Source organism: Falco biarmicus, chromosome 7, assembly GCF_023638135.1.
Source record: "Falco biarmicus isolate bFalBia1 chromosome 7, bFalBia1.pri, whole genome shotgun sequence".
Lineage (NCBI taxonomy): Eukaryota > Metazoa > Chordata > Aves > Falconiformes > Falconidae > Falco > Falco biarmicus.
In genome coordinates this window covers 62,814,734-62,838,328 of record NC_079294.1, presented here as the reverse complement: position 1 = coordinate 62,838,328, position 23,595 = coordinate 62,814,734, and the positions used below count along the sequence as shown (strand labels likewise).

The window sequence follows — 23,595 nt, the reverse complement described above, 5'->3', positions numbered from 1 at the left end:
GGCTCCTCTCCAGGGAACTAAGCATGTTTTTGATATGTTTAGTTAGAGCAGGTTGCAAAATAACACCTTTTTTGGTTTAAAAGCACTAACAATTAGAAAATATTTTGAGCTGGGAGAAAAGAATGTTCAGTTATTGCCAAAACTGTCGTTAATATTTTTGCCTGAAGGCTGAGCAAATGAAATGATATACAGGCATTATTTTATGCAAATACATGTCTGTTAAGGTTTTTGGAAAGGAAAAGCTTTCTCAGTGGCTGTGGTCTATTTCTGTGCTGCTGATCACCCCAATACAAACAGCTGAAAGCATTTTAGAAAAAAGATGCAATATGCTTATATTTCAACATCAAGAGTTATGAAAGCTGAGAATTTAAAAAAACACTTTTTTTTTTTTAATTGCAAAAAAGTGAAGTTTGTCATGGAAGTTGTTTGTACTAACACTTTTTTAATGAGAGGTATAGAAGAAGGAATGAAATAATTGTCCCAATATGCATTAAAAGCACCTTGGCATTTAGAGGGAATTGATTCTTTGGTTGAGATAGAAAGCCGATATCGTCAAGTTATATTTCTGCATTTATTGACTATGAATATAATTCTGTAGTTGTTGCAATCGATGGGAAACATCCTGTTATGCTCAGTGTGAGGTCCCTGATATATTGCATATTTATCAGCACTTCAAGCTACAAGCATATATGGCTGTTTAATGCAGAATTTTCTTGCACCATGTACTTCGAAGATGCATTAAAAAGGAATTTTGAACTCTTGAATAAATTATTTGAAAATTTGCAGGAGCGGTTTTGGGAGGTGAACACAACTTATAAAGCTGCATTTACTGTTGTTTTTAAATCCTTGAATTTACTGAGAGTGTGTGAGTTGGATCTTCAGATGCTACAGAAAGCATCAGCTCGTAACTCTTTCTGCTTTGCTCCCATAGAATGTGAGAACTTCTTGGAGGATGGGCTGAGTAGCGTCTGTGCTTCATCACAGGGTGTTCTTAAGAGAGAATCCGGGAGTGAGTCTGACCTCTTCCCCTTGCCTGGTGATGGGATGGAAGACCTTGTCTTTGGAAAGGTAGGAAAGTCTGGTTGGGATATGGTTAAAAAAAGCTCTGAGGCTTGATTCAATAAACCTGTACTGCAAACTCAGATCATTTTGGTTTCACTGGTGAGTTAGAAACCTGGAAGCTATTATCCTGAAACGGAATAGATGGGAAGGATCCGGTCCCCTCTTTGGATGCGGCAACATAAGGGATATATTTACTTGCAGCAGAATTCCAAAAACCATGGAGCCCTGGAGTTAAAAACAGTGGAGTTAAAAAGATTAAAGTAATTTTGACTATCCAAAAGTAAATCAGGCACTAGAGGAACAGTTGAAAAGGTAGATATTTTTGCAAGGCCATTAGGGATTGCACAGATGATATGAAAACTCATGTAACAAAGAGCTTTTCTCCAGCAAACGATGACCTCTGTGCTGACACCTTCAGAATTATATACTGTAATTCTCAGGGGAACCAATGTTTTTCTGTAAATTCAGTGTAACTCCCTGAAAAGGAAGGAAACACTCACTCTAAATACTTAAGGCCAATTCCAATGAATAGTTTTGTTGCCTAGGTGACATAGCTTTAATGCCTTTTTGCATGCAAGCAGAATGAAAACCTTTTCAGGTTTGCTTAAAATCAACAACAGAAGTCATTGCTAACCTTAGTCATCCCTGTGTCCTTTGTGTAGCTCACAGCTGAGGAGGGAAAAGAGGAGTGGGTGAGACCTGAGGCACGGGGTCAGCCTCCTAAACAGAGGATGCCTCCCTTTAGCATCGGTCTTTTGCTATCTGCATCAGAGGAGCCTGAATTTATTTAGAGGGTGATTAGGTTTTGCTTTTCAAGAACCATCTTGCTGGTAATTTATCATCTTCTTGCCATAAGTAGTTGATGAAAAAGGACCCAGAAAGAAGACAGTGATGCAGAATCAAAGGGGCTGTGAACCTTCTTTAGATCAGCCATCATGTTGGTCTCAGCTCCGTGAAATCACATGCTTAAGTTCAGCCCCAGCTTACCTTTCTGAGCAGGCATGATTCCTCCTCTAAAACACCAGACTTTCAGAGCAGGTTTCACACTGTCTTTCAGATAAATATATTTAATAAAACAAAATTCTCGTTGCTTAAATCAAATCGGATGATGGTGAATATTTTCCAGCAGGACGGGAAACACCACAGCCCAGGCTAAGTGATCTCATTTGCTATAAATGAACAGTAAAGTCATCCTTAATGCACGTGGTAGGGCACAGAGCTCACCAGCCTCACCCTTTCCCATTTTGCTCTCGAAGTGATGCGAGACCCTGAGTTGTGAGAATATAAGGCTGTTTGGCAGAACAGAAGACTGGCTTCAGTTTTCTCGAGTGGCACAAACTATGACAGCTGACTGCCATTTGATCCTGATTTAATGCTTGTATGGGGATGTGTGGGAGAAGAGTGCTGTGGGAAGACAGTAAATTTTATATTGTACAGGATTTTAGCTTTTTCCCTTTCTTATGTGGAAAGTTTCTTCCTCCAAATAGAAGGAAGAATCGAAACTTAAAAAGAACACATATTGCAATGTAGTAGGGATGTTGCAGGGAAAAAGAGGTGGTGGTGGCGGAAGCAGATCTTCAATTGCCATGGAGAGTGGGCAGATGGAGGAGATTATTTTCTTTGTAGAGAGGGAATTTCTTAATTTGGCAGCCTTTGCATTGTTCTCATTACACAGTGGACTGCAGACTTTGTCTACAGATAGGTTGAAAAGGTTCCTGAACTGAATTTAGGAAGTTATTCAGAGCTAATCTCAACCTCAGTCACTTTTTTTGTCTCTGTTTTGCTGACTAACTCAGTTACTTGTCTCCTTTCTCAGAATCTTTCTGAGTACCTTTTCTGTAGTTATTTCTAGAAGGACTAGAGACTCTAATTTAGTGTTGTGAGCTCATTCCTTAATTCAGTCTTTTTTGGTTTTAGACTGCTGAGCCCAGTTGGTAGAAAGGCAAGTTACAAATATTTCCAGTAACCACTCAAATAAGTGCTGGATATAATCTTTCTTCTGAGAAATATTGTAAGAGGCATGTCCTTGTTGTAGTTGGTTAGTTATAAGCCTATTAAATAGTACAATTTCCATATCAAACTGGGAAGAGAGAGAGCCTGTTCATGAACAAAAGGAGAATCTCAAATACTGTCATGATGGTTATCGTTATTACTAGTCCTGTTCCTGTTTCCCCTTTGTATGGAGCAAGAGTTGAATTTTTGTCTGTTAGAGTTGTTCCTTATTGTTTAAATCACTCCTCCTCTGTTCACTGATCAATATATTAAAAGAAATTTTGCAAGAACAAGTCATTGTCTGTCCAGGGTCTTTGGGCTGCTTTTATAGACATCACTTGAAATTTACAGATTTTAAGCCCTGGTTCTGTCCCAGGACTGTGAAGATTTGGGGTCTGTGGGGTCACAAAATCTGCAGGTACTTTAAACTGTCCCTGGTGTTTCAGTGCATGCTCTCCTTACCGTCTTCCTTGCCGTCTCCTGTGCTTGTCTTGGTTTTCTTTTTTCTCTGAAGGACATGTGCTGAGCTGTGTAACGTGAACTGCTGGGTTCAGAGAGCTTTAGCCCTAAAACCTGACTTGTTTTTTCAGACTTCAGAGGCTGTCGCTGAAATCCAGAAATCGTTTCCAATGTGAGGCCTAAGGCTTCAGCAAAATGTTTTATTTTTTTGCATCAGCACTTCATTCCCATGTCCGCGTCACCCTGCTTTTCCTCCTCTGTCTCACCCAGCCATCTGGGCAGGCTTTGCAACGCCCTCCTGCTGGAATGATTAATGCTGCATAAGGTCATTTCTCACAATCATCTGGCAACATCCTGGGGTGTAGCCCATACACTTTGCTCATCTTAACTTTTAACCTGCCACTGAAATTCAGCATTACTGGGAAGTTTTTTAATGTGCCTCTTGTGAAATGATTCAGACGAAAAGGCCCTTGGGAAGTCAGGAACCCACAGATCATTGCCAAAGGAAGGGGTTGCAGCTCAACCCCTTGAATTTTAAGTTCTGCCTTTGTTTTGGTTTGCTCAAGGAAAGACACAAATATGTAAATACTTTGCATTTGGTTTTTTATAATTATTGTTTCTCTTAAAAAGAAACCAAAACCACAAAAAAACCCCAACAACCATGCAAAAAAATTCAAAGCCAAAGGAGTGGAAGTTTGAAGGGAGAGTCTTTCACCAGGGGAAGACTCCTCCACTCCAAATCATAAAAGTTATTACAAATAATTAGTAGGAGGTCACTATTGAAGTTAATTTTAGGCAAACAGGAGCCACAGGCAAATCCAGGTAAAAAATGACACTGTTAGATTGTATATCAAGCCAACCAAAGATGTTGACTCCTTTAATGGAATGGTAAACGTCAGGGTGCCAGAGTGTAAGTTTTTACTTTGTCGTCTTTTTTTTTTTTTTTTTTTAAATACTGTAACACCTTGAATGTTTTTGTCACATGGAAGATCATGGGACCACGTAACTTTGTGTCTCAGCATTTTGCATGTTGTCACCCCAAAAATGATTGAAAGAACATTTTAATTCCATTTATCAAGACCACCTACAGACGGAGGGATTTAGTTGAAGAATTTGTCTTATATCCACACCATCCTGGTGATTTCTCTTATCCTTATTCATAAAGAAGTACATACATTTTATTCTCAGAAAACTCACCTTTTATGCCTTATCTCATTTTTTCTTACTAGCTTCTCACCAAGTGCTTTTTTGAGAGCAAAGAAAATGCCCATTAGCACATGTCTGTAAAAGCTTTCTTCAGCCATGAGTGTTATGGTTACAGTTAACGATTGAATTCATTGAGGTGCAATGCAGCAAACCTAACTTGAGGAAAATTAATATTTCTTTAATGTTTCATTTTTACTGTAGGAAAAGAGCATTAGAGAACCATTTCTGTTCTGCAAGCAGGGTATTTTCTTACTCAAATAGGATTAAAGACCAATGTATATTTACTGGCACTTGGCCAGATAGCTAATTTTTTGCAGAGGTGGCTATAACACAGATGTGTCTTAGATATGTCGGCCACGCTTGGCATTTTGCAGACAGAGTCCTTGTCTTTCATATTAACTATTTTTCTTTGTCTGAAAAATAAGTAAATCATCTAAATGAAGACAGTATATATTTAGAGAAGTAAGCATGGGCTACAAGATCAAGGGAGTTGTTTATTGTGTTCTGTAGTCAGTCAGATGCTCAAGGTAAAAGTTAAAACGGACAAAATATATTTCACGTTTTTCAAATATCTCTTTGAACTGCACTTTATGATAGAAACCCTAAATCTTCCCTGCTAGGGAAGCAGTTTTCATTCTGCATTTTAAACTGGAGCAGTATTCTCATCTCAGAAATATGAATTCCTCTTTTTTACTCTAATTCCTTCCTATATAATTTGCTGTTCTGCACTATTGTTGCTAGATTCACTTCCAAATTTAATGTTTCCAAACTGTCCCATCCTTCCACGGTACAGCTGGCGGGTAGTCATCTCTCCTCCTGCTGTGCAGCCCTAAAGTCTAGCAGTATTTTCCTGTGTCTCAGAAAAGCAAAGCAGACTGTTTCCTCTACTGAAGAAGTATTATCCACATAATGACTACTTAATTTGTCTGGATTTAAGCAATTCAGTAAGCTCTCATCATGACTCACACAAATATCAGTTTATCTTGAATAACGTCAAACATCGTCAAAAACTTCACAGGGCATACATTTCAGTTCTCTCTCCTTTTAACCTACATTTCCTATTTAAATATCAGTCAAATCCAGTACTTTAAATTACAGTATAAGTTTACCATTTAAGTATTCACAGAAATTCACCATTAATATTTGACATTCCTTTACCATGAAGTGAATGCTTTTGGAGGGATGTATTTTTAGTGTGTTTTCAATATTTTGTGTTTAAAAGGTATATTTTACTTCGGTGGTGTGCTGTGGATGTTGAAATTTTTTTCTCTTTTTTTTCGTTGATGGATGGGAGAGGGGAAATAGTGTAACAGCATTTATTTAAACCACCTTGGGAACATTATTGTGTTCCTGTTTAACCAAAATAAACATAAAAAACAGCCAAACTTGAAACAGGGCTTCCCTCTAAATAGTGAAATATTTGATTAGAATACTTTTTTAACATCTTAGTTTATTTTTATTGAGTTTAACAAAAAGCTTTTAGCTTATAATGTGTGCCCATCAAAAAAGCACAGAAGAGCAAAAGTGTCGGAGCATTTAACACTGCTGGCTCTGAGTGGAGTCCGGGTGGCACGGTCCGAGGTGAGGACTGCCGTGGGGCAGCACCGCTCCCCTTCATCCCACCCTGCGTGGGTTTTGATGCCCATCTCTCCCTTCTGAGAATGGCATTTTGTAGCCTGTTGTCTTATGCCAAATGAGAACTGACAGCCTGAAGCTCCTTGAGTGCTCAGCTTCTGCTGAGACCCACCAAGCCTGCTATTTGGAGACAATTAACCGCTGTGGCTTTGCTGAATAGTCTATTATATATGGTCTGACAGATCATTCTGCCTGTTATTATTTTAAATGATACAGCACAGGGCTCTGCAGGAGAATAAATTGAAACTTCCCACGTCAGTCCCTTGAGGCAAACACCATTTCAGACTGAAGGTGATGTCACAGAGATGCTTGTGTTTTTTATGCTAGCCACGAGGAACACAGAATATGCACAGGCTCTTTTCAGGCTGTATGGTCAGCACGTGGCCTTTGGCCAAAGAGAACCAGTTTGGCTTCTATTTAACTGCTTTTGGAGCAAACTAAACCAAAAAATTGCAGTATGACTTGATACCTGTAATACAGGGCAGCTGATCCTGTGGAACAATATTTTTCAATTACAGTTGGATTTGAAAAATGCTGTAAACTCTGACATTAACTTTCTGCTTAATGGAAAGTAGTGGGGGACAGGGATTTAAGCTTCTCCTCCCCCCCCCTCTGCCCCGGGTCTGTTTTCTAGTACTGAATAATTGTCCCTTTTGTGCTGCATGATGCAGTGGAACAGTGTGATGCTCTTGAGCTCTCATGGCTGAGAGCTGCAAACCCATCCCAGGTCCTACAGGACAGGCCAGAGTTTGTCATCAGGAGTCATGATGACCCAGTTCCACATTATCTGCTCTGTGTAAACCTTTGGTGGTTTTATGGCACCTTGACCGAAAACAAGTTTAGCCAGAAGTGGTGAGAGGAGCAGGATTTGCTGTGCAGGGTGAAATGTGGAACTGGTGAGAGGAAGGCAGGCAGAGGACCCAAGCTGGGAGCCCAGGGTTATGGCAGCCAGGGACTTGTGGAGTGGAAGAGATTGTTCTGCAGAACATTTCAACCGCTTTTGAAACCAGAGCAAAAAGTCTTGCTTCTGTGATGGTTAATTTGCCTTGCACTATCAGCTAGGAAATCCCTCAGCTCATGTGAAATATAAAATATTCACATTTATTTAAAATGTTACATGTATTCACATCATTGGAAGTGTTCAAGGTCAGGATAGATTGGGCTTTGAGCAACCTGATCTAGTTAAATGATGTCCCTGCCAGTGGCAGCAGGGGTGGACTAGATATTTAAAGGTCCATTCCAAACCAAATCAGTCTATGATTCTACTTGAATATATTTTTAATTTTTCTTATCCACAGCAACCTGAAGAGGAGCAGTCTGCGTGTGATGTCACCAGCTCCAGTTCCTCTGCTGATGACACCATGTCCCTGGAGAGGAACTCATCCCTGGGCAGCGACACATCCCTTCCGTTCCCACCGGCGGTGAACTTCATCCAGCCCAAGGACAGGCACAGCCTGGACGGTAGCTGCACCAACATGGTGGCCACAGAGGGAGGAGAGAAGGAAGAGGAGCTGGACAGTATCACAGATGTGCCCACCCATTCCTCTGTCTTACGAAACTCCATGCGGCCACTGTCACCTTTCCGTCGACACAGTTGGGGGCCAGGGAAGAATGCCACCAACGAAGCAGAAATAAATCAGAGGAGGTGAGTGAAGAGCTGTTTTGATTTACTTTGCACCCATGCATGCATATTTATCTATGCTTTAGACTCGGCATGATAAAACAGAAAACTGAGGATATCACTTCTGATTATTTCTTTTTTACTGAAAGTGGTGAAGACAATCTCCTAATGTATGTTTGTTTGTTTCTTTTTAAATTAACTTTCTGGATTGAAGTACTTAATGCCTACAGTACATTTGAGCTTTCCAGAGCAAATGGAATTACCTTGGGACAGGTCTTCCATTTGAACTGTCACCATCCCTTTGTGTACAAAGGGCTTTGTTAAAGAAATTATTGGAGCGTTAAATCTCATTGACCACAAAATAAACATGACCATTATTGCTCTGTATGTATTCAGAGGGAGCACAGGGCACCAGGATTTTAAAAAAAGTGTGGAGGCTTCTCAGTGGTGAGATAGGTAGTCCCTGTTTCACAGAATTGGTTTCACCTCAGTCTCTCATGGACAGTAAGTCCCATCTAATGCATCACTGGTGTCCCTGGTGATACCCAGGAATACTCAAAAGGGAAGTTTTCCCATTTTTTTTCTTTTAGAAGATAGAAGAGGGAGAGGTGTAATAGTCACATGAGTGTGTAGATGCTGGTGTCAAGTGACTGTGGGAAGAAAAGGTGCTCAGCCCCCCATCTCAATGGGGGAAAAGATGAAGCAAAGGAAGGCACACACCAGTAAAGTAATTGGTGTAAGGTCCCCGGCCGCGCTCTGCATTGTTCAGCATCTGGGCTGCCAGATGCTTGGAGTCAAACCCTGCGTTTTCTGAAGTCAGTGGAGGTTTGGCCAGTGTTTTTAATGCACTTCAATGCTTTCAGAGCAGGAATGGCAAGTTATTTTAGCAGGATCAGGGTGCTGTATCTTCCTGTCCCTCCGGCATAGACCTGCAGCTCACAGAGGCTTCAAGCCTAGGGATGCAGCACAGTGCTGCTGTCCAGGCTGCCTGCTGCCATCTTCATGGCCACAGGTTTGCTTTTAAGATAAATGGAGCCATTGCATTTGGTGATGCCATTAAATTAAAACTGGCTGCTCACAAGTCCTTTTAAATTGTTACTGAACCATTTGGATAATCCAGTGAGAGACAGCATCCTTCCATTAGAAATGTGTGCATCCTTTACACATTAGGACCCATTGGGTGTCACCAAAGGAACATGATAGACCCTTCAGATTTTAAAGCCAATGCTGAAAAACATTCAGGACCCTCTAAGTAACATAGGGTGAAAGATTTTAATTTTTTTTGTTGCTGTTGCTGTTTACCACTGCCACCTTTTTTTGGCTTCATTCCTGGTCCCCAGGTAATACTTATATAAATTAAGTTATACATATCTTTTTAAAGCTACAAAAGAGTCAGCATGAGGTACGCATGCAGGTTTATGACAGAATGAGTCCATAAGCTCATAAACTCTTTTGAAAAGATTTATTTTTAAGTGTAGGACCTGTTATGTATGGGTTTCTGAGGGTAATAAACTGCATAGCTGGCAATTACTGCTAACACTTAACAGATGGGGTTAAATTCTCCTGCATCAGGCTTTGGAGGCTGTTTCTGATATGGGAAAATACATTCATTGTCAATGTAAGAAAATTTGAGTTAAAGGAAGAGTAATTATTCTCATATGTTCTTAGATACAGCTGCTGCTACATAAGGATAGCTGTCACATAGGTTAATTAAAAAAGAAAAGCTGGATAGGTCTCTGGTGCTGATTTGGTTCCTGTTTGTCTTTATGTTTCTGTTACAAAGGAATTTGGATTATTTGGGTTTTGGGGGTTTTGGGCGTGTTTTTTTTTTTTTTCTTTGTTCTTTTCATACTTGGCTGTTGTGATGTTAGTGATGTTGGGATTCTGGTTGCTTAGTGAACAGCAACAAATACTGAGGAAATGGAGCCCAAACAAGCGACTTTCAGATAAATTCAGGGTGTTTGCTTATTCATTTATTTCACATGCAGTAGATAATTTTCCACTTAAAGGGGAAAAGCCCTAGTAACTTGACTTTTGCAAACCTTTGAAATGAAGTACCGTGGAGCACAAGCCTTAGCTAAGGTTTGTCCTGCTGACAAGCAGGACCTGTGCCGCTCCCACCACCTGTTACCCCTTGTCCGTGCTCCCTCTCTTCCTCTGGGCACCCATGGCACTCCTTTGCTCCATAGGTGAGCAGGTTGCACTCACGAAATAAGCAGAAAACAAACCAAATAAAGTGTAATTGCCACCAAACCCAACCCAAGGCTTAGAACAGGGCTGTGCAGCCGGGAAGAAATGGAGTGGCAGGCTGCATAGTCAGCCGAGCTAGAAGAGGTGTCTCCTGGCCCAGCAAAGACTTGCCGTCTGCTCCAGCCCTCCACGCCAAAAATAGTCTTTCCCCTTTTGGCAGAAGTAGCCAAATCAAGCTTAAATAGAGCTGCTGATACAGGACCCAAAGAGCCTATGGGGAAAAAAAAAAATCAGTCTTTTGTAGGACCTGGTCTTTTCCAGTGTTACATGTTTTCTGTTTCCAAGAGGGATAAGCATAAAGGAGTTTTCACAGAAAAGATAAGAAAAAATGTAATCATCTTAAACAAAATGTGAAAACATGCTCAGTTCCCCTCCGCTTCCCCTTTTTCCTCAAATGCATTTCATGGATAATCCTCATGTCTACATTTTGCTATTGAAAATACAAAGAAAACTAATAAGGCTGCCACAAAAGGATGTTCATCCTTCACTTAATTCCTGACATTCATAGCGGATTTAAAATGCCTGTCTTTCAACAATGATGCAGTGTTTTTAACATTTAGTTCCAAGGAAAGAAATGCTTGATGGATTAAGCACTGCAAATCTGGAGCTGGTGTTAATCATGGTTGCTAACAGCTTGTGTCAAATAGCTTGTCCTTATCTAAACTTCAAACTGATCTGGCTTTGGCATCAGCTACGTTGCAACATGGTCAATACCTGTGAAACCCTCTTTAGGTAGAAAAAAACCCCAACCCTAAAACACCAACCAAAAAGCAGATTTATTTGTAAACGAGAGCAGAGGAGAAGAAAGACACATTGCTTCATTTCGTATTTAATGGTGCGCTTTCCCTCTACGTCCATTCCCTCTGTTGTTTGTGTGTTGGGGATATTATTCCTTCAGCTGCCATTTGTTCATTTTTTTCCATTCAAGTTGCTGACCACTCTCCATGATTCATTTTCAGTTCAATGCGAGTTCTGGGGGATGGTATAAAGAAGCCTCCCATTCATAGGAGAAGGTACAAAGCCAACTAACCTGACTAACTGTTTTGCATTTGAATGTCTACTAACTCCATACTGTCATGTTAGTAAAACTGTAGTATCTCTCAAAGCATTGGCGTTAGAGCTGTGCATCCCGCTTGGCTGCTTTCCCTCTCCGGTCTGACCCAGGGTAGTTTTTCTGACCCACAGAGCACATGCTTGAGCCATTTTCTCCAGGATGATATGATAATAACTTAGAGAAATCTCAGATATTGTTTTGTTGGCCTTTGCCTTGCATAAGATTTGGAGTTGTGTTAAAATAATAGTTTACCTGCAAGCTTGTGTGTAATTTGAATTTAAGGCACCTCAGAGACTCCTGCCAAGGCTTGCAGGAGGGGCACCTGGGGAGGGGATGCATCAGACACGATCTCAGGGTTGGAGTATACTCTGCAGATCTGCAGCTGGTTGAATGAAATGGCTTTAATTTTGCTCTTTTGCTGGTTTTTTTTATAAACCATCTTCCTAAAAAATAGAAAATAGGGTATATTTATTTTCTTTACTTCCATGTGTGTTTTTCATCTGTATAGCAAACTTTCAGTTCCTCATCTGACATACAGATATGCATTTTCACTCACGTAACCTTTGTGTTGTCTATTAACACATAAAATAGGACACTTAATTTTTGACACTGCAGACGTGTGGACCCTCCACACTTACACAGTTTTAGGCTAAAAAATGGCAAGTTTAACCTCTCCCCTTCCAGTGGATTAAGCTCTTCTCATCTCCCATGGCCTGCCACCTCTCCTCCTGTGGCCCCTTAACTTAGTATTTTGCTCCTCTTGAAATGGATGGGGTTATATGTGTGTGTAAACAAACTACTGTATTTCCACATATGGAAAAAATGTTACCATAGTGTTATTATCCAAAAAACCCCACTGTGCCTTACCGTGCATCAGCATAAATGATGCCTTATGAGTAGTGCTGTACAGTTCAGGTGAGGGCTCTGAGAAAAAAAAAAAAAGGCACAGGACAGAATGTGGTTTTCTACTTGTACAGAGCCACTTTATTTACATCACTCTGTGCTCTGGAGGAAGAATTGCAGTACTCTTTTTCTCAGTTCATACAAATGAACCTCTTTTTACCAGTTCTCTGTCAAGGCTCCTCCGGAGGAGCTGTGTTAGTATTTAGAGTCATAATACACTGAAACGCTGAGCTTACCCATAGAATAAGAAAATGTCTCAAATACGCAACCTAAAATACCTAGTCATATCTCAAATGTGCGGTAATTCTTTCATAAGCTTAGTTATTAGTCTCTATTATTTTTTCTGGTCTCCCAACAATTTTGGTACCATCCTCTCTAATCCCAGTTGCAGAGCAACAGCCTGAAACTAATTCCAACAGTTTATGCTTTCCCACAAGGCTGATGTATATAATAGTTCACCCCCCCTCCACAAGTCATCTTCTGTAAATGGGTTTTGCATGCTCTGCATTGATCTTGTTCGGGTTTTATGGTGTTGCCAACAGATTGTGGGTGGCTGCCCAGCAGGACTGTAATTCTGTAAGACTGCTTTCCACAGCCCTTGCCAAAAGGCCTTTTTCCTTTTCTGAAGAGATCTTCCACCACTTCCAGGCTTCCTCTTTACATACACATATGGGTTCTCTCCTTCCCTCCCTCTACTCTTCTGCTTCCCTTCCCTGCAGTTTTAGCGTTTGGGTTTGTAACTGTAACATGGCAATGGTCAGGAATAGAGGCATCTTTTGAAGTGCACTATCTAGTGTAAATGTTGCATCATTTCTCTCCTTGCAATCCTCTCTCCTTCAATTGAAAAGCGACCACACAAGGATTATGGACTTCTGCGAACAAGTCAGCATAAGCTCCGAGAGTTTACCAAGCCCAGTAGTCTTGGGGTGGCCAGCATATGGCTGGGGGAAGCAAGGAAAGGGGAAGCACGTGTGATACCTTCCTTAGGAAACTTTCTCAGTTTCCATCTAGTTTCCACTGGGCTGGTTTTACTGACCTGCTGGGAGGCTGAACCCAAGCCTGAGAGTGCAGACTTGCATGTATGAATGAGGTGGGTTTACTGTAGCCAGGGCTTGGTTCTTAGGATAACAAGAAAGTATTTAGCCCCCCCCTCCCTCACTAATACTTACGTCTGCCACCATAGTTTAGTTGGATGATGGGAATAATGAAGTTCTTGGAAATAATAGCATGTTATGGGAAGGTGTGTCTTCAGGAAGAACACTTACGGTGGTGTGCTGAGAGCTATTGCTGTAGCACACTTGGAGCTTTGGGGTGCAAAGTACAGGTACTCCAGGTGTATCCTCACCCAGTTAGCACCCTTAATAAAACAGGCAGCAATTACCCGAACTCCACCGTAGAACACCAACCATCAAACCCTTCCTGAATGTTTCCAGTGTTGTACTGTGTGGAAACTGTACGAGGACTTGGCAAGAGATGATGCAGTCAGTGGCTTTCAACCTTCCTCTGTGCCCCCTGAGGCTTCTGGCACTCACAGATCCTGGCCCAGCGATGCTTAGACTTGCTTCGTCCTTTCCATAGGCTCCTGGCCTGGAGCAAAGCGTGCTCTGGCCACGTCCTCTCTGCGTGGGGATCGCAGGCCAGGGTCTGGGACCAGGACTTGTGCAGTGCTGCTCTGGCAGATCTGTACCGATGCAAAATTCCCTTCAGACGTATGTATCCTGGGCAGCTTTGCCAGGATTTAGGGATCCTTTATGTATCATAGCTGACAAGAAGATTGATTTCTCTCTGTCTGCAAGACCTGCACTTGGGCTGTGAGCTGACAGAGTAAAAGCAGTATTTAAAATATCAACCAAAATATTTGCATTCTGTATTTGAATTTCTTATGTCTTTCATGATGCAGCTTGGGACTCTTTGGGGTATGAGAGCTGGAAGGTTTTCTAGTCAAAGTACTATTTAAAGGAGTCTTGATTTAATCCCAAGTTGATAGTAAAATGAGCCCATTTTTTTCTTTTTAGCCTTTTTCACAGATTTGCGGTGCCGCATTTAAGAATGTAGCACTCTCCTTATTTTTCCCAAATGTAGCCTGAGGTTATTAATAATTGTATGGAGGGGACTTAATTAAATATCTATAAGGGATTCTTTTCCTGATTTGGGGATGAGAGATACCAGGAAAAGCTACTCATTACTAACAAAACGGCTGTGTGTGATTACTTATGCAAAATCGGCTTTGGTGTGTTTCAGTCTTGTTTTCCCAAAAAACTTCCCTGTCCACAAGGAGCAGTTTCTTCACTATATTGTATACTGGCTGATGGGATCAGTTTGTGGGAAGCATGGGCTGTCCTGCTGCCTGGTTGGTGGTAACCTTGGTCACTTGGGGCACTCTGGTGTGTTCTGACAGCCAGAAATACCCAGTAGCTACTGCATTATTTCTGAGTTTGTTGGGATGGTTTTTTAAGATATGCAAGAGTGAGTCTTTTAATGTTTCCCTTGTTCTGTAACAATCCAATAATTACAGCCCTTTTCCTTTCTTTGCCTCTTTTGATGTTCCTAGTTTGAGCTGGTGTCCCTCTGGCGTACAGTTCATTGCCATGGGTCCTGACTTTACTTGTAGAAGGTATGGTATAAATAAATGTGCAGCAGCAGCAGCAAAGGAGCACTGCAAACACCCTGTCGTCAGCTTTTCGTGCACCGCCTTTTCCGTTACTGCTCTGGCTGAAGCGTGCAGATGTTTTGTTTGCTTCAACTGCTTTTTCAGCAATTCAGCAACTCTTGGGAATGGGTCCTTCTGAACTGGGGTGCAGGTGAAGGTGGTGGCTGCTTTTCATTGACCTTGAGCATTAAAGCTGCACTGGTGGTTTTTTGCTGCTCTATTCCGTGATGATTTTAAGGTGTGGTTTTTCTGCAACAGTGATCATAACGATAATTGTGACAGCCAAAGAATCAAAACGAGTTCATGTGATTCAGCGCCGCTTTGTTCTGGGTGGATCTCATAAAGGGTTTAAGTTCATACAGACTTGCTCCTTGTAAATTGAAAAATCTAGTTTTTTCTTCAAAGAGAATAATCATGTATAGCTTTCTGTGAAAAACCATTCTTACAGCCACAGATTAAAATTTCCCAGGTGCTTAAAGCTTACACCTTCAGTAGAAAGTCCCAAAGCTGAGACTGATGCTTGCAGGCCAGATTTTTACCTGATAGTGCCTGGAAGCCAGTCTCCCAGCTTTTATAGCTCTGTAGGTTTCCGCTGATGTTCTTGCTGGTTCTTGCTATTAAGCTCTTTTTCTGAAGACTAGATATTGAGAAAGAAGTTAATCTCTCCTTCCTGTTACAGATTTAATTACGTTTGGTCTGTATACCCTGACCAACAAATTACAGACCAGTATCAGCCACTGATAACTAGTTTATGGGCTAATAATTGCAGCTTTGAGCTATTTGTGTCACAACAAATGACATGATTTTTTTTTTTCTGTGCTATGTAACATCATTGTTACCACCCTGGGATGCAAGAGAAAAAATGCTTTTCTGACCAAAATAATTGGTAGAAACGGGACTGATTTCTCTCTGCAGAGGTTTTTGAATAAACTTTATAATGCCCACTATTGATATACATTGTTGAGTCAAAATCTTCTTAAAGCAGATTAAATTGTAAATGCCTCAGCCAGTCGTCTTTATCATTAATTGCCATAAAAAAGTCTTAAAAAATTTACTAAATCTTCTTGTTGAAGGTTTATTCCAATTTTTGCTTTGAAGAGGCATATTTATCAGCTACTTAATGCTTCTAAAGGAATGCAGAACATTAATCTCTACTATGCAAGTCTACCTGAATTTAAAGCTCCTTCAGTTGTTTAAATAATCCGTACAGTCTATAGTGTTTTCCCTTTCGTTTATTTATGTGTCAGCTTGTTTACCACTTTAGATATCACGATCGCCTCAGGTTGCAATATATATCCAGAGTGGGCCTCACCTCAAACTAACAGGGCTTTGTGAGCATCAAATCAAACATTAGCCACGGAGTTGTGCTACAGTGCTGAGAGGTGAATCTGTAAAACTTGCACATTAACCCAAGCTGGCATTGCAGTGGGTTTATTGATGTTTGGGCATGAGGATCAGAAGCAGAATATTAGGGCCAAGATATATAAAATGGAAATAGTCACATATGAAAGAGGGAATGTTTTGTGTAGGTGAAAAGAGAGTGTAATATTGTCTTTTCTGTAGAGAACGCTTGTCTATCAGCAGCTGTCTCTGCAGAGCTTGGCCAGACCTTTTATTGCTACCAAAAAAAAGCAAAAGTTTGGTATTTTATTTAGCTTTGAGTGACTGGCTCCATTGGACAAGACCTAGTTTCCTCAGCAAATAGTAAATTAAGATTGATTGGCTGATGGAGACAACATCTGTTGAAACTTAAAAAACTAAAAAACCAGAGATAAAAGGAAGAAAAGAAACCAGCTTTGGCAGAAAGAAGGGCATTATCAGTGCCAAAGCTTTGTGCAGTGGCAAGTGCTAAAGAGATTCAGAGGATGTGTCTGCAGAGGTCAATGTTACAGGCAGCCTAGAGCTGAGTTTGTGGCTGCTGGGAGTGCTGTCGGTCCAAGACAGGCAGCACAGTGCTATACAAGGTAGTTTAATTTGGGTGGCTTTATTCCAAGGGAGAGCCTAACCAAAAGCTAGCGAAGAGAAAATATGTGAGAATATCAAAATCTTTAAAAGGAGTGTTTCTAGATGCTCCTGTGCACCACACAAGAAGGGGAGGGAGGAGGAAATAACCAGGAAAGACTATTGACCAGGAGCTGGAATGGGCATTCAGGCAACTACTGTGTCCCGTTAAAGGCACCAAGATGCTGCTATTTGTTCTGAAGGAAATAGAACCCCCTCCACTGCTATCTGCACTTGGTCATTGAGAAGTTACATGCTGACACATAACATCAGCATTTCCCTGCACAGTTCCGTTAGAGGTTGCCTTATGTTTTTACACTTGAAGGTGCTATGTGCTGAAAGACACTGGTCTCTGAGTGTTAGCATCTAATAACCTCCGTGGTTTCTCTTCAGTTACAGCCTAGAAGGCCTTGCTGGAGACTCTGGTGAGAACAAGAAGCCCTCTACAAACTTGGAGGCTTCTTCTCTGAGCTCCAAAGATCTCGGACAGAGTCCGCTTGCCAGCAATCAGTGTGGGTCCCTGGTCTTGCTCACTGAAGAACTCGAGCAAAGAGAAATCAGAGACTACAATCACCAGGTAAAGCTGTCCAACTATTGTTAGATGTCTAGAAAATGCTACATCAGTGTTTTGGAAGTCATTTTGCCAAGTGACAGTCTCACTGTGAAGGCTTCCACCCTATATATTTAATATTATTAAAATCTTCCACCTTTAACATGTAGGAGTTTCCACTGTGTTAAATTTGCTACTTGGTTCTTGGGGCAACATGGTTGATGGGTGAAGCCTTAAAATGAGAACAAGAAACTTCCCAGTTTTCTTCCACTGATTGCATGAGTAATCATGGAAAAGTTGTTAACTTTTTAGCATGGATATAGTGTTAGTATCAATTGCAGGTTTTATAAGGCTTCCACAATTAATGCTTGTGCTGCTTTTTGCAGTCAAGAAATACACACAAGTACCAAATGGTAATTTATCTGCAAAAAGTTTCAGGTTTATTTTCGTATCGTAGGAGGACAATAATATTTTTTTTTTCATAGCTGTAACCAGAATAAAAAGGCTCATTATCATAAGCAACAGTTAAGAAAAATGTTAATTGCATATTAAGAAAATTTAGAGTGATCTCTCTGGAACAGAATTCCACGATAGCTATTTAGGACAGATTGGCCACAACACTATAAGAGTCTTTGCTTATTTTTATTAAAGAAGCAATTCTACTTCTAAATACTCTAAAACCCCTGGATTTCTGAGTTGGAACTTTTAGCCATAGTATTTTCTGGGTTCATGCCAGAATCGTTAGACAGCCAGTCTGTTTACCTCGTAGAGTCACTGCCATACATCAAGGCAGTAAACGGGTCTTACAAGATCTGGCCTGTGGAGCTATTATGTCAAGACTCTCACGTTTCTCTTGCTTTAAGGAATAGCATTTTTGGGGAACACACTGCTAAGCATCAGCTTTTTGACCATGTTGAACCACAATCTAGTTTTGCTGAGGAGTTGGAATCCCAGCAGTAATGTCAGTGGCCATCAGACAGTTGGTAACATCCATCTTGTAGTATCTTGCAAGAAGATTAAGCAGCCAGTGTCTCTGTTACACAATTAGTTGTCATGCGCTTACAAGGCAAAACAAAATGTTACATTTCACCTGTGTGGCACTGATCACAGTTTTTGTGAGTGGTCCTTGCATTTCTTACCTGCTAGCTTTTACTGGGATCATTTACATTTTCCCCTGTTTGAAAGTGAGAATTTCAGTGAACGTGAACACTGAACTGTGATCTGAAGTTAGGATGGTGCTGTTGTTCTTGATATATTTGCTTAGTGTGGGTTTTTTTCTGTTCTGCAGATGCATCAAACATCACAGCCGCAAGGATTTAATTTCTGTTCTTCCACTGTTTCATCTTCACTGACCAAATCTGTGTCGCTAATGTCAATTAGTAAACCAGTGCTGGACAGTGAGTAACACATTTTCCCTTACCCATTCTACCAACTGTACTAAGTATATCTTAATATGTTCCCAAGGCAGAATTTGACAGTACCTGCTCTTGCTTTCCTATATTATGTGAAATTTATGTTTCACTGCTGCATGGAATTGTGGGGGGAAAGGCATAACTCATTCAGTTTAGATCCGTGGTTTTTCTTCCCATCTGTTTGGGTTTTTTCTTTGTTTTTTTTGTTGTTGTTGTTGTTGTTCTCAATTAGAGTGCTGGTACAAAAACTATTGAGTTATTGAGTTAATTATTTTTTTAACAAGTTTGAATTTTGCATCCTGTCAGGATTTCTTCCTTTGATGTCTGGTAAATTCCACTTGAGATCTTATTTTTTGAAATTTGATATATGGAAACTTGAGAACGCACGTCTTGGTCTCCTTGGCAGAGTTTGTTGCTATTTGAGTGAAATGTTTTGGAGCAGTTGGATATAATTTATTGAATCTCATTCCTGAAGAAAATAATAAAACATGATTAGGTGAAATTTTTCAGTTTAGCTTAATTGAAGCGATAACAAGCACTTAATTTTGCGACTTCACTGCATTGATTCTTTCAGCTGAAAAAATCATTCAGAAGGCTACAGCTGGATGTGCTTAGGAAGGGCCATGTTACATATGTTTTCGTTTTATTAATTACCAGCCAGAAACAGTATTGATGTTTTAGATCATGTCTTGTCACTCAGTGATGGTCTCTGATCTTTTCCTCTTTATTAACATGATTCTTCCTTGCAATGCTGAACGAGGGAAAGGTGCTTTTAAGAAAGGTGGTTTATTCATTTAGGAGGCTTGCTAGAGGAAGCTCACAGATTATGCTTTGTAAGAGACGTTTTTAAATTCTTCACCGTCGTTCTTCCGTGATTAATAAGCATGTGGCCCGACGGATGTGTCCCTCAGCAACAGTAACCAAAACACGGGCAGATCTGCCCTGTGAGAATGCTGGCTCCTGCTCCCCGCAATGGCTCACCCTCTTTCCTCCTTGGCCTGAAGGCCTTCTCTTCTTACTTCTTTTTTTCTTTTTTTTTTTTAAGTGACTGATTTATTGGCATTGTGTCCAGTTGCTAACCAAACACCAGAAATAACTCAGCTAGCTCCCCGAAAACGCACTGTTGGTGGTGGAGAGAGCCTGGCCAGCTGAGGCTCGCCTCCCTCTCCCTTGGGGTTTTCCTTCAGGCCCACAGAGGGGGGCGGCAGCAGCGGAGGCTTTGTGCCGCCATCTTGGAACTGGGCAGCTCGCCGCCTTTCCGCTCTTCCCTGTCTTACAACCCCCATTAAAAATGCCGCTGAGGCCTGAGCTTGGTGGCAGACAGGTTTGGTTATCCCATCTTCTTCTAGAGCTGGCCTAGCCACAATGGTCTCATTGAGAGAGACGGAGAAGAGAAGATGGAGTAAGCTTTCCAGAGGGGCCGTGGAAGAAATAGCAGGGTTAGTCTTCTGCTTTGAGGCAAATGTCTGTGAGTTTTGGACACTGAAATTAAAAATCACTAATGCTTCTGTGAGCTTTCTTTTCTCAGTCGTTAATTTGTGACACCTCAGAAAGGCTTCATTTTTATAGGAGGGTGGTTTCTGAAAATCGATGCATTTGAGGTGGTTGATGTGAGCATCCAAAAAGATTACTCACCTTGAAAATTTAGCTCACAGATTCTTCTCCCAACTCTGACACTTTGCTGACTTTGGAAACTTCAGTAAATTGCTTCATTCTTCCTCAGTCACTTTGGAAGAGGAGTAGTGTTACTTGAGTTGCAACCATAAGTACACGTGAGGTAGTTTAGTGCCTTTTACAAGGAGATTTGGTGTACAAATTCCCTTGTATCACCTAGGATGACATCCATGTTATTGCAGCAGAATGCTTCAGGGTTATGCAGGAATAAACTCTTGATTTCATGGAGGTGAATTCTGGGAAAACTTCTAACTGTTCATTCCACTTGCATAATTTTGTGGTAGGTGTTTAAAAAAAAAAAAATCTCTGATCCCTGCAAGTGTTTCTCAATGGGAAGAAAGCAACGTGTTCTGCACAGCTTCAAAAAACAAATCCACATGAATAAACATATGGAGGTTTTCTCTTATTTTTCCTGTTTATTGTCATACTTACTGAGGCAGGAGCAATTTCCAAGACTGAGTTTCTAGCCCGCACTCCATCTGATGTCTCAGATGTTCCAAGAGCTGCTGTGGCCATTCACAACTGTGTTAATCCTGCAGCATTTTATAGAGGGAGGTCACAAGAGCTGTTGGCTGGAGTGCTCGGAAGACTGCTTTCGGCTTTGGAATAGCAAATTTCCAGTGTGGAGCATTGTTTAAAAGCCAGGAACTGCTATAAATAAAACCACTGAAATGGAAGTTGAATTCAACTGCGCTGGAGGAGGTGGTTCTATTTACAGTAAAGTATTATTGTTCATCTTGACTTTTAGTCTAAATAGACAGTAGACTACAGAAGAAAGAAAGCAGTGTTGCCTAGTCATGTTCTTCAGGTCTGAGACACTAGAACAACTCCTTTGAAAGGCAGTCTAAACAAAATTAATGCATGAATCTTGCTAATATTTCTTCAATTTAAATGCCTTTCATTGGATCCCTCTAGGGTTGTTCAGCTTACATTGGAAAAGTATACACATAATTTTAGTCAAATAGCCTCTAGGCGATTGGCATTTATGACTAATGGCTGAAGGAAAATTTCAGGGGAGTTTGCATTGCATTGGGTATTCCTCGGATAGTATTTTTATATGCTGAATTCAGTTTTGGGGTATGATACCAGCAACAGAAAAAATTCTCTTTGTAGCTGTAAGGACATGTTTTATTCAAAGTGTGTAGTAATTCCTGCTTCTTTCACTTGGAATTTTAATACTGATATAGTCTTTAGCCTCTTTTCCTTGTTGTGCAAGCAAATTGATTTATCCGTGCCATGGAATGATTTAAAAGTTCCTGAACATATACACTGAAGGTGTTTAATGTAGATGCTTAGTGTAGGACCCTCAGGTCAGACCTATCCCAGGGGCAGTTTCCCCACTGTCTGTCATCTTTCCCGAGGACACACTGATGTACTGTGTGAGCAGTGGGTATCCAGCAAATTGATGTTGGTCAGCTCAGAGATTTCCACCTGTGCTTGTACAACAAGGTTTGGGAAATACAGCCCTTGGGCATCTCCATAAAAAGCTGTGTAGCAATTTCAGTTAAGAGTGGCTAGATGGCCTCTACATCTCTTTTGAGAGAAGATTGTACTTAGAGAGAATTGTTGCAAAGTTGCTGCTCTGCAGGAGCTGCTGTTAAAAATAAATTATGGGAGATTTGATGTCACAGACTGATTGCTGAGTTTGGCACTGTTTGGTAGACATCTTCCAGACAAGAACAGAAGAGGGTGCAGAGGGACTTCTCGTGTTTAAGGCAGTTTCTTTAAAACATGGGCTGTGATTTTTAGAAGAAGGCAGAAAAGATGCTTGTTTTTTCTGTTCTATTTTGGAAGAAAGGAAAGGAAATGTAGTTTCTCCTTTTTAAAGCTGGAAACTTTGACGGGCATAACATTATCAAAATGTTTGGGATTTTTTGGAGATAGAAGTGGCAAGAACCTCCCCAGACAGATGAAGTCAATGCTTCAGATGAAGTATCCTTGCTAATATCCAGCAGCTTTGTTAATATAAATATTTTGGTTTTAACCGCAAAAAAACACCTTTAAACAAGTATCTTCACTTCTAGTTTGATTCCCTGGCAGTTATTTCAGTGAAGCAGATGCCCTTTGTCCAGAGATCCACTATTTTGTTGGTATTCTGTTTGGGAAAATAAGTGTTCACGTGTACATCTTCATTAAGAGGTCCTATACAAGATGCCAGCAAAAATAAGGAAAACTTTAAACCTCAAGTCATGCATGCAGTGAGACCTGCATCCTCTGAAACCTTCATCCTCTGCACGTTCTCAATTCTTTGTTTCTTATGCCTTTTCTGAAGCCAGCTGCTTTGCAGACGTTTCCTTTGCTTTGGTTTTAGTTTGCTTTGGCTGCTTTCCTCTCCTTTTTATTATTAAATGCATTTTCAAGCATGCTCTAATGTCTGCTGTTAACCCACTTCTCAGCCCAGGGCCGGACTCGACCATCGAGACGAATCTCCTTCTCCTTCAGCATCTCTCCACTCATTCCTAAGTCTAAAACTCTCTTTTCTATTGGCTCTTCTTCCAGTGATGATGAGGAGAAGTTGGATAGTAAGTAATCGTTTTCTGTGCGTTGCAGCCATTATGGGTGGAATCAAAGGGAAATCTGGTTTTCTCCTTCAGACGTTGAAGTTTTACCTTGCAAACACTGAACTAACCTTTCCGTTGCATGATGTCTAACAGCATTAACTTAGTCGTGAATGCTAACTATTAGAGGAATGAAAGGATTGTAATCCAAAGAGTCTTGTACATCAGCACCATCGTATTTCATCAGGTTAGTTTTGGTCTGTATCCATGTGGCAAATACCATCATATGCCACTGACCAGCAATATAGTTGTTAGCTTTTCATTAAAACCAAAATACTTGTCTGGAGATTGTTGCAGTACATGGAGTTAACAGAAGGGGTAGATTCTTATCCATCATAGGTGAGAGCGAGTACATTCCTCGGTGGAAGCAGGAGAAGAGGAGAGAATCCCTGATATTCTGAAAATCTTGGTTGCAACTTCACAGTTCCCCTACTGAGCAAAAAGCATGCATTGCAGCCAAACACCTAGAATCATTAAGGTGTTCATATCTAGGTCCTGATACTATAATCAGAACAGTTTTGTTGGGGAATAGGCAAGTGTTATATGGTAGCTTTTTATTCCTCCTATG

At 40.8% G+C, this 23,595-nt stretch overlaps 1 protein-coding gene across 1 annotated transcript in view; it reads left to right on the top strand.

The window, feature by feature from the left end:
* AKAP13 (A-kinase anchoring protein 13) overlaps positions 1-23,595 on the top strand; it is a 76,154-nt gene that overhangs the window by 13,555 nt on the left and 39,004 nt on the right. The window contains exons 3-7 of the mRNA XM_056347386.1: positions 932-1,068; positions 7,653-7,999; positions 17,227-17,410; positions 18,672-18,780; positions 22,857-22,991. Of these exons, the coding sequence (XP_056203361.1) occupies positions 932-1,068; positions 7,653-7,999; positions 17,227-17,410; positions 18,672-18,780; positions 22,857-22,991 (912 nt within the window). The remainder of the gene's footprint in view (positions 1-931; positions 1,069-7,652; positions 8,000-17,226; positions 17,411-18,671; positions 18,781-22,856; positions 22,992-23,595) is intronic.